Below are 11,529 nucleotides of genomic sequence, written 5' to 3'. Positions count from 1 at the left end.
CATGGGCCCCCTGGTGGCCCTCCAATGGCCATCTTCTTCTATATGGAGTCTTTCGATGAGGAAAAAAATCATAAGCCATCTCCTCGGATGAAACTCCGCCGTCACGAGGCGGAACCTTAGGCGGATCCAATCTAGGGCTCCAGCGGAACTGTTCTGCCGAGGAAACTTCCCTCCGGGAGGGGGAAATCATCGCCATCGTCATCATTAACGCTCCTCTCATCGGGAGAGGGCAATCTCCATCAACATCTTCACCAGCACCATCTCCTCTCAAAACCCTAGTTCATCTCTTGTATCCAATTCTTGTCTCCAAGTTCGGGATTGGTGCTAGTAGGTTGCTAGTAGTGTTAATTACTCCTTGTAGTTGATGCTAGTTAGTTTATTTGGTGGAAGATCATATGTTCAGATCCTATATGCATATTAATACCCCTCTGATTATAAACATGAATATGCTTTGTGAGTAGTTACGTTTGTTGCTGAGGACATGGGAGAAGTCTTGCTATTAGTAGTCATGTGAATTTGGTATTCGTTCGATATTTTGATGAGATGTATGTTGTATCTCCTCTAGTGGTGTTATGTGAACGTCGACTACATGACACTTCACCATTATTTGGGCCTAGAGGAAGGCATTGGGAAGTAATGGGTTGCTAGAGTGACAGAAGCTTAAACCCTAGTTTATGCGTTGCTTCGTAAGGGGCTGATTTGGATCCATATGTTTCATGTTATGGTTAGGTTTACCTTAATACTTTTGTTGTAGTTGCGGATGCTTCCAATAGAGGTTAATCATAAGTGGGATGCTTGTCCAAGTAAGGTCAGTACCCAAGCACCGGTCCACCCAAATACCAAATTATCAAAGTACCGAACGCGAATCATATGAACGTGATGAAAACTAGCTTGACGATATTCACATGTGTCCTCAGGAGCGCTTTTCTCTATATAAGAGTTTGTCCAGGCTTGTCCTTTGCTACAAAAAGGATTGGGCCACCTTGCTGCACTTTATTTACTTTTGTTACTTGTTGCTCGTTACAAATTATCCTATCACAAAACTATCTGTTACCACTTATTTCAGTACTTGCAGAGAATACCTTGCTGGAAACTGCTTATCATTTCCTTCTGCTCCTCGTTGGGTTCGACACTCTTACTTATCGAAAGGACTACGATAGATCCCCTATACTTGTGGGTCATCATGGACACACTCTCCCCTCTCGTTGCTATGCATCACCATGATCTTGCATGTGCGTAGCAATTTTTTTGAAATTACTATGTTTTCCAACAAATATTAGGAGGGGGGCCATCAAGGAGCGACAAGCTCAAGGGGTGCGTCCCACCCCTGGGTGCGCCCTATTAGCTTATGGGGCCCCTGGCAGGCCTTCGGTGCCCATCGTTTGCTATATGAGGCTATTTTCCCTAGAAAAGTAACAAGAAGACTTTTGGGACGAAGCGCCGCCATCTCGAGGCGGAACCCGGGCAGGAGCCCTTTTGCTCTCCGACAGATTGATTCCCCCGAAGAAACTTCCCTCCAGGAGGGGGAAATTGAAGCCATCGGCATCACCAACGATCCTCTCATCGTGGGAGGATCAATCTTCATCAACATCTCCACCAGCACCATCTCAACTCAAACCCTAGTTCATCTCTTGTATTCAATCTTTATTCCAAAACCTCAGATTGGTACCTCTGGGTTGCTAGTAGTGTTGACTACATCTTGTATTAATGCTAGTTGGTTTATTTGGTGGAAGATTATATGTTCAGATTCTTAATGCTCTCTGATCTTGAACATGAATATGATTTGTGAGTAGTTACTTTTGTTCTTGAGGACATGGGAGAAGTCCGATTATAAGTGAATGTGAATTTGGTATTCGTTCGATATTTTGATGATATGTATGTTATTGCTTCCTTTAGTGGTGTCATGTGAACGTCGACTACATGACACTTCACCATATTTTGGCCTAAGAGAAGGCAATGTGGAATAATAAGTAGATGATGGGTTGGTAGAGTGACAGAAGTTTAAACCGTAGTTTATGTGTTATTCCGTAAGGGGCTGATTTGGATCCATATGTTTATGCTATGGTTAGATTTATCTTAATTCTTCTTTCGTAGTTGCGGATGCTTGTGAGAGGGGGTAATCATAAGTGGGATGCTTGTTCAAGTAATAACAACACCCAAGCACTGGTCCACCCACATATCAAATTATCAAAATAGCGAACGCGAATCAAATAAACATGATGAAAGTGACTACACGATAATTACCATGTGTCCTCGAGAACGCTTTGCTAGTTATAAGATACCATTCTGGTTTGTCCTTTGCTATAAAAAGGATTGAGCACCTTGCTGCACTTTTGTTATTATTGCTACTTGTTACTTGTTACGAATTACCTTGCTACCAAACTATCTGTTACCGTCAGTTTCAATTCTTGCAAAGAATATCTTGCTGAAAACTGTCTCATTTCCTTCTGCTCCTTGTTGGGTTCGACACTCTTACTTATCGAAATGACTAGATTGATCCCCTATACTTGTGGGTCATCAGGCATGTGAGAGTTGTGTTCCTAGATTTGTTGGCTCTCTTCAGATCTTAGCAGTTGGCGTGTCCTTCAAGGAGAGGAATTGGTTGGCCAGTGGTGTGACGACTTTCACATCTTCTTCGGTGTTGTTCTGCGCATGATCCGGTTTCTCCAACCCTTTGGACCAGTGGTGTGACGACTTTCACATCTTCTTCGGTGTTGTTCTGCGCATGATCCAGTTTCTCCAACCCTTTGGACCAGTGGTGATGGATTGCAAACCTGTTTTGCGTGGGGTGATGCTCCAACATATGTTTCTTCAGTGACTTTTAGATCTCATCTGAAGGGTGAGCGGTTATTGCGATCTTTAAAGCTTGGTATGATGAGGGCATTTGCAGGTATCTCTTTTTTTATTGGTTTTGGTGCGATTTTAATCTCTAGTGGATGACGTACAATCAGATGAAGAAGAAGGCTGGTATATTTTGCAATACAATTTTATTTTGTTATTTGTACTGGTCGGTCTGTGTGCAGTTGTTCTTTTCATTATACTGACTATTTTTTTCATGATAAATATCAAATATAAGATGCCCTTTGGGTATCTTTAAAAAAATACAAACACACACAACCACCTTGGGGTATATCAGCAACGGGAAAGGAGCTACCGATCCAAAGCCAAAGGAGCCACCGCCGCCCTCTCCTCTCCCTCTCCCTCTCAATCTAGAGCTTTGAGCCGTCGTCGCCCCTCTCCTCGCCACTGCCAGAGCTCCGCTAGGCAAAACCCAGGCGGGGGATGATGGCGGCGACGGGGCCTTCCTCTGCAGCGGCTCTGGAATGCGGTTGCGGTGGAGATTCGTGTGGGTGTTCTAGACGTGTGCGTCATTCAGCGTCGGCGACGCAGCGGTGAGGCCCCCTCCATCGTCGATGGCTCACCCATGCGGGGCGGCGGTTCCAGGCGGTGATGCGCCCCGGTCTTGTGGTTTCCCTACAGTATATGTCACCCATGGGCGTGTTGGATGACGGAGGAGGTCGATTTGGTGGTCCAGACAGGGATGGGCGCGAATTTGCTAGTGAAGGCTTGGTTCGGCCTCGGACAGACGTCAACGGCAGTGCCAGCGGGCATCATTACCTTGTTGGAGGCGTTGTGGGATGATTCACATTCCCTGTATTCCCTAGGGGAAACCCAAGATTCGCGTTTTTCCGGATCAAATGATGGCGAGGTTCCTGCGTCGTCACCCCCATGGGGGTATCATCTTTGGGGTTGTACATCGACTGGAGGGGCAAGTGTTTGGCTTGGTGGTTGGGCGCATGTCTCTGTATGCTTCTCATGCGGTGACCAAGGTGGGACGACGTGCATTTACAGTATTGATAACGACGACTCTTGGCGGCTAGGTGCAGCTGGGTCGGCGCTGGACACCGTCACGGGCGCGCACGCAGGAGGCTGACACTGTCTAGCGTCGTGTTGGCGTCGATGGGAGAAAGGTCTGGCAAGTTTAGTGCATTGATTGCTCCTGAAGATGGGGTTGCGGAAGAAAAGAAGGCACCGACAAATTCTACAGCGTGCGCATGCGGTGCACGTCGAGTGTCTGCTAGACCGATTAGTGCTCCCGGCTAGCTAGCGAGCGGGTTTGGCAAGGTCACCAGATTTTTAGTTGTGTGTGGCACGAGGTCAGAGCACATCATCAATCTTGTAGGTAGTTCGCCAGGAAGGTGTCTTTGAGTTGATCTATGTATTTATTTTGTAAGGCCTTGTCGAATAACGCAATAAATATGGTTGTGTGCATCGCTCAATGCAGAGACCGGGGTAATCCTCCTTTTCAAAAAAGAAATCAGCGTCGGGAAAGTATTTGATGCACAGGGAGGAATCAACATCTTTAGTGTTTTACAAAATCGTAGAATTTTTTTAGAAAATATACAAAACACGAACATACAATCTTACAAAAATGCAAGTCTATATTTGAAACATAACAATTGTCTTTTAGAGGTCTCTCTCAGTGCATCGTCTCTTACCATTGTCTTCTAGAGCACAATAAATGTTTCGATGGAACTTTCGTAAATGCATGAAATCTTAAGTAGTATCTAAATAAGCTTTCATTTGGTTTGTCATGGGATCGGTATTTGTAATACACATTATAGTCCACACTCCACATTATAGCCTATTCGTGTGATCTATTCATGCGGATCGACAATGTGGAGTGCAAAAGAGTTAAGTTGTGAAGTTTTAAAATTGACAAAGTCAAACTTGGATTTTGATATCCGGTAGCCAAAAGTTTCTACGGTAGAAAGCCAAAAACCCGCTCATAATCTGTTTACAGATTCCTTCTCCTAAATTGTACTCCTTCTGTCCCAAAATAAATGTTTTAACTTTAATATACAACCTTGGTACAAAGTTAAGATACTTATTTTGGGACGGAGTGAGTACTAGCTATTCTAAATTAATGGAAGTTCTATCTTTGTCTTCAAGTCATTCTTCTGCAAGTTGGACTAAATTTACAGAAAAGTACATCAACATTCACAATATCAAATTAGTTTCATCAAATTCATTATAAAATATACTTTTGTATTATATATATTTGATGCCGTAGATATTAGCATACCTTTTCTATATGCTTGGTCAAATACAGATAAGTTTGACTTAGGACAAAGCTGAAATTTCAATTCATTTTGAACAGACGGAATACATTTCATATGGAATAAGTCCACATCAGAGCTGGCCAACATATATTAACAATTTACTGTGTTAGAAAAACTGCAAGATCTGCAGACAGTTAAAAGCCCGTGGGAGATTTCAACCATTCAAATGCTTGTAAGGGCTTCGCAGTTCCATCTTCGCCCATGATACCTGACAGCTCTCAAGTCAGTATATTTCATATTGAACCGTCTGTACACTTGTCCCCCAAGAGGCTGAGACCACAACTTGGAGCACTAAAGCCAGAGTCTATAATACAAAGCACAAACCAAGGACCTAATCACACTTGCTGCCCGTACATTGCGTTTTTCAAACTCCAACTGTGGAGTATAATTGAAGGAAGAGGACGACCATTATGATTTTGTATGCACTTTTATTCATTATATGATTTTCGATATAATTTTATTCATTATTGGTCGTTTCCTGCTACATTATGTTTCCATTGTATAATGTCTATTGTTTTCCTTAATAGTTATCAGATACTATAAGATGCCCATTGGGTGTCTTTTCTCCCCCCAAAAAAGGCTGATCACACTTCTCAAACTTGCATCTGTAGGCTGTAGCCCGCATATATATCAGATCAGAACGGATAAATCAAACAAGACCAAAAGCTTCCAACACAAATTAGCACCGAGGTACTACAATTTGCTTGCCATTAAGTTGAGTACTCTCCCCACTGACCATTCAGACTCGAAGTATTTAACCAGATTGACCACTGAGGAAAATTGTCTCAGTACTCTTCAGACAATCGTTAGACCGAAAATTTGTAAATCAACTATGTTGGGATCCTTCTGTATCCTTTACAGTACCCAAAAGCAAAAGGTGAAGATACTTCAAGACTTTGAGTAGACAAGGATAAAAGAAAAGGTGGTTTTTCATCAGGTGGAGCTCAATTCATTGACTCAAACATTAACAATCTATCAAAGCATGTGTGAGTCAGTTCACTCCTGAGGGAATTCGCAAGATTTTCCTGAGAACAGCACTTGCCATCAGACATACTACTTTATGTACTCATTATACTTTGGGAAACAGATAAACCTTTTTTTTTGCAGGAAGGGAAATAGATAAACCTAACCCTAGGCCTCCAGAAATGCTAAAAACTAAACTTTTATAGCAGCGGAGAATGCAATGACTTTCGAAGTGGCATACTACCTTAGGATGTTAATGCTAGCTCAACCAGCTTTGCCTTGTCTTGCCGAATATGGCACAGCCAGCAGGTGCCACCACCTGTTGTCTACTGCTCTAGTGGTAAAATTAATATGCCATTAAACTGGCACCTCACTTTCTTCGCCAGGCGCCACGCCAGAATATGATGAAAGAGCATGGCTGTAGGATATTCCACATAAGTTCAGATTAACATACTTATGAACATACATACGCATGTGCAGAATACAAGCATGTAACATGTGCACAATGTTGACACCAATACTATGAAAAAACTACATGCCACTGCAAAATCAGCATACAAATGGTCAATTCCCGCATGCCACTGTTACTCTGTTAGACATGCAACTAAAATGCATAGATATGCAACAGCCAAATTCAAAGAAATTTTTATGCCACTGTAAAATACTCCCTCCGTCCCGAACTAAAACCACGACACTTATTTTGGGACGGAGGGAGTAACACATAAAATGTGCTTTGAAGATTTGTAGTGACATGTCAGAAATTATATGTTCTGTGAAACATATCCATAAATACAAACATTTCCAGCAACATATAATTGATTTTCCCAGTTTAAGATTAAAGGGCAAAGGACCAAATTTCACACCAAGGTTCAGAGAAGTGTCCCTAGGGATCAGATTAACTTACGCACTATGAAAATGGCAGGTGGAGATGCTTACATAAATTTAGACTATAGTTCTTTCACCTTTCAACATATCATTTTTGATTCAGGGTTCTTAGTTGTATAGTGGCGGGTGCTCTTCTAAAGAATACATTATTCGCTAGTTCAAGCAAGGAACAAAGAACATGATGCAAGAATGTCAAGGGTATAGCTAGCTTACCATCGTAAGATGATCTATTTCATGGAAATCGGTTTGTAATTCCGGACATCAGACATCAGCATAGTTTACGTCAAACATGCAGAATAGTGAACAGCCTCAGAAAGTTTTAGTGATCACAAAGATATTATCAAACAAGAACATTGAATTCCTGAAACTGCTGCTCGTTTCTCATGGTGCTCCCATATCAACTCCTTTTTTACCACTAAAGATTTTTTTGCTTAACTGAAGAATATGAGACAACTGCAGCTCTAGGAAACTCCTAAAGCTCCATTTTCTTCTTTGAGCATCCTCAAGATCTAAAGATCTGTATGCCAGAGCCACCAGATACAGTGCTGGATGCAATCTCCTGCCATTTCGGTTTTAAGTGCATAATGACGCAACAAATGAATAGATAGAATCAACAAAGTGACACAAGTAAATTTTAACATAAAATAATTAATAAGCATCTACTTAACATAAAGTAACATAAGTCATGATCTGCAGCCCTTGCAACTCAAGCTTCCACAAAAGAGAAGTCCTGGAAGCAAGAGTTTCAACATATTTTTCATATGAATGCATCCTATGAGGTTTTGTGCAAATTAAATCTGGAAAGACATGTATCATATTATACAAGAGCCTGGCTAGACAAGAAAATATTGGACAATAAGCTTGACTATAAAACTGCAGAACTAGGAAATTACCAACATTGGTGAGATTATTATGTTGCCTTATTACGCAGATGTAAGTATGTAACTAGAAAAAAGGAAGATCAACCAAACAATCCAACCTAGGCAATAAGAGACCTTATGAAGCTTACTTTTCAGAATGTTCATTGACACCATGCCAATGTCTCGGCGATGGAATTGTCCTCCCTTTCTTGTCTCTCCCAAATGTCTCGATGTACCAACCACCAGTGTCATGCATGTAACACCGTGGCTCAAAAAGCCAAAACCTGTAAACAAAGAACTTCACAGGTGAATATGCACTGAATCCATTTTGTTGAACAATTTACCTGTGAAAATTAATTAAAAAAAAAACAGTGCACTTGTTGAGCAGTAGTAGTACAATTCTTTAACGCACTACTGATTCTTTATCTTCTTTGCGCAAGAAGACCCTTAACTGACAAGACGTGTTTCACTTGGATGCTGCTGCTATGCTCCTATTTACTTTCAGAGAGCATTCTGAGTTTGCTAGTTTTGCGGCAATTCTTTCACTAAGAACATTTTCACCACTAAACAAATGGGATGGGAGAAAGAATTGCCTTAAGGTGTACTACAGTAGTGAACATGCATATCATTCCAACAATAGTAACTGTGAACTGAACACCTATGTAAGATCACCTATCCAGTCTTTTCACCAAGACAGTTGATGCATGGAACAAATCTCATGGTTCCATAATATGCAGCATGAGTAGAACCCAACATAGAAAGGAACACATACCTGCTGGGTGGCAACCGAGCCCTGCTACATCGACACTCGCAGGGTGAAACTTCATCTCCAAATTGATACCAGTGCATGTGTTTAACCTACAACATACAAATTTGCAGAAATATCCAACAAAAAATGCCGTCTAAAATGTGCACTTAAATTCCACACTGAACCATACATATACTTGATCTAATAGAATGTGGGAAAGGCACGCATACCATCAGTGTCCTGTGCTTAACAATTACGTGGGTCTTTATTCCATGGCCATCATAGACACAGCAAGATCCTTCCTCTCCACTGGTGTCCAACCCAGTGATTGTTCCAAGGAGGAGATGCTCTTGTGTCACATCAGGTGCAACCACCTCATTTGGAACAAGAAAAACATGTATGTGATCTTCCATGTCTGAATTGTCAATGCAATTGCACTTGAGCCTCCTATTTGCAGTGGCCACTACTCTCCCACATATCTGCAATTCAATGTCCTTGTAGGCATCTGATGGGATACTGTCACTATCCTCATTCTCTTGCTTGTGAATATCTGCATGCCTAGGTATTGAACATTTCTCCCCATTTACTGCAACATTTGGACAAAAGCCGCAGGCTCCAGAACCAGAATGTGTCAGCTTCTCACGACAAGCATCAGACAGCTCTCGGACGCCATCCACTAGACTGACAATACCAAGCAGGTCACGGCCAGATACAAGGTGCAATAGCTCAGGTGTCTCATACACAGACCTCTCCTCGGCTTCAAAGCAATCAGGAAGGAGATCCGTGGACTCAACCTCGGGGCCATAGTATGCAGCATGGACTGCAGAGTACAGTTCACTCTCAAGTCTATCGAAATAACCTGAACCCGTCGCAATCCTCTTTTTTGTAACAATGTCATCGACAGTGAGCCTGTACCATTTAAGCCACTCGACAACATTACTTTCTCTAGGCATCACAATGCCTGAACTATATGGATATGGATATACATATTGCGATGGCCTGGGATGCTTCTGTATAACTAGCCTCTGCGAGCGCAGGAAGCTGTCATAATGAGCTCTTCGCTGCGAATCGGATAGGATCTGCGACATGGTAAAAAAAAGGCTCATGTCTCATGAGCAGTATGCGAAATATTACATTTCTTGTAGTGAAGTGACCTATGCTATGCAAATAGAACAAAAACAAAAATACTAGTAGCACTGAAGTAATTTCCAACTCCCAAATGAACAATTGATTTGGGCATATCCACAACCGGTGGCAAAATTAGAACCCACACGGTCTGATATTGACTAGTACCATATCATATATTCATACTAGAGCAATCGAACTGAACAGATACCTCGTAGGCCGCGAGGATCTGAAGGAACCGGCGGGAACCGGCGGCGGCAGCGACGTCGGGGTGGGTCTCCTTCGCGAGGCGGTGGAAGGAGGCCTTGATCTCCGCGGAGGAGCTCGTCTCTCCCACCCCAAGCACGTCGTAGGCGTTGCCCCCTGCTCCCTCGTCGTCACGGGCGGCCGTGCTCGCCGGCCGGCAGCGCGACGCGAGCGGGAGCGGGAGGACCGCCCTGCCGCGGAGGAGGAGGAGTCGCCGGAGCTCCGCCGCGCGAAGCGCCATTATTAACCTGCTGCCGCTGTTGTCTCTCTGTCGTGTGGGGCCGGAGTGGCGGAGTGACCCCGATGGCCGCTGGCCGCCTAGCGGCGCGAGGTTGGACGGAAATAGACGTGCTCTCAAACATGACGACCTATACCAAACGATGAAGCGTGTTTTGCTAATCTATGAGCTTCGTAATTAAAATTTCTACTTTTATACATAAAATGACAATCATTAAAAAAGCTCTATCTCTCCTTGATTTCCTGAATAATTGCACTGGAGGCTCCCCTAGTTTCATGGAAAATATCAACAACCATCATCTGACAATCAGACGCCACAGTGATGGTTGATAAATTAAGATCTGCAACTAAAGAAAGTCCTTCCCTACATGATAGAGCTTCACCAGTCGCCGGATCAACAATGTTTGCTACAATGATGGTCGAGGCTCCCACATATTGTCCATTATCATCTCTACAAAAAGTTGATGTTGCTGTTGTAGCTCTATCTCGTGAGAATCCACCATCCACATTGATTTTTAAGAACCCTCTTTGTGGCACCAACCATCTCTGCACATTACTAGTACCCAACTTGGGCATTGGACTGTGTTGTTTCACGACTTCTAAGGTGTTCAGTTCTTCAGTATATGAATCTCGGGCTCTGAAACGATGGGTGCTGTGGCATCCTGCCACAACACCCAATGAGGTTTTCTTTTGCCTTCCTTAATTACCCTCTTCCGCCCCTCCTCATTTGCCTTGAAAAATAGCACGTTGTCATCTGCAAATAGGAGATGGTTCACCGGCAGAGCCGTTGAAGCCACCTCAATCCCACTTAGGTGAGACGACTGGTTAGATTTCAATAGGCCTGAAAGACCCTCCGTTGCTAACAAGAAAAGGTAGGGTGAGATAGGATCTCCTTGCCGAATACCCCTAGATGGTATGAACTTATGAAGCTTCTTTCCATTAAATAAAACTAAGCTTACCATCCCTCACCGATGGTTAAGCCCAAGCTTCAACATGACTGCCTCAAGATATTGCCACTCGACCGTGTCATAGACTTTCATCATATCGAGTTTAAGAACAAAATAATTGTTGTTTTTGGATCCATTCCGCCCAATTTTATGGCCATCAAATAAATGCATCATGTGGCACGAACATTACAGTTGCATGCCTGAAACATACTACTCATTCCATTCCTAAATATAAGTCTTTTTAGAGATTTCAAGATGGACTACATATCTTTTTAGACATTTTAATATAGACTACATATGAATCTACACTCTAAATGTAGTCCATATTGGAATCTCTAAAAATACTTATATTTAGGAACAGGGGGAGTATTTACTTAGAGACTGGCTTGACAATC

At 42.7% G+C, this 11,529-nt stretch overlaps 1 protein-coding gene across 1 annotated transcript; it reads right to left on the bottom strand.

The window, feature by feature from the left end:
• Positions 1 to 7,248: 7,248 nt before the first annotated feature.
• LOC123105114 (uncharacterized) lies at positions 7,249 to 10,290 on the bottom strand. Its single transcript, XM_044527107.1, has 5 exons — positions 9,916 to 10,290; positions 8,810 to 9,658; positions 8,604 to 8,689; positions 7,981 to 8,115; positions 7,249 to 7,530 (listed from the first exon to the last, which is right to left on the bottom strand). Exons 1-5 carry the CDS (start codon positions 10,189 to 10,191, stop codon positions 7,353 to 7,355), a joined length of 1,524 nt encoding a protein of 507 aa, XP_044383042.1. The 5' UTR covers positions 10,192 to 10,290; the 3' UTR covers positions 7,249 to 7,352.
• Between the last annotated feature and the right edge of the window lie 1,239 nt (positions 10,291 to 11,529).

This window comes from Triticum aestivum, chromosome 5A, assembly GCF_018294505.1.
Source record: "Triticum aestivum cultivar Chinese Spring chromosome 5A, IWGSC CS RefSeq v2.1, whole genome shotgun sequence".
Classification (NCBI taxonomy): domain Eukaryota; kingdom Viridiplantae; phylum Streptophyta; class Magnoliopsida; order Poales; family Poaceae; genus Triticum; species Triticum aestivum.
Note: the sequence above shows the minus strand (reverse complement) of the source record. Positions and strands in the feature narration are given on the sequence as shown.

What these genes read in the sequence shown, in the direction of transcription:
- LOC123105114 (XM_044527107.1), bottom strand. Translation starts at nt 10,191, where the DNA reads ATGGCGCTTCGCGCGGCGGAGCTCCGGCGACTCCTCCTCCTCCGCGGC. An exon ending in AGATCCTCGCGGCCTACGAG is followed by an intron (nt 9,659 to 9,915) that starts GTATCTGTTCAG and finishes ACCATGTCGCAG; the next exon opens with ATCCTATCCGATTCGCAGCG. An exon ending in GCTCGGTTGCCACCCAGCAG is followed by an intron (nt 8,116 to 8,603) that starts GTATGTGTTCCT and finishes CTTTGTTTACAG; the next exon opens with GTTTTGGCTTTTTGAGCCAC.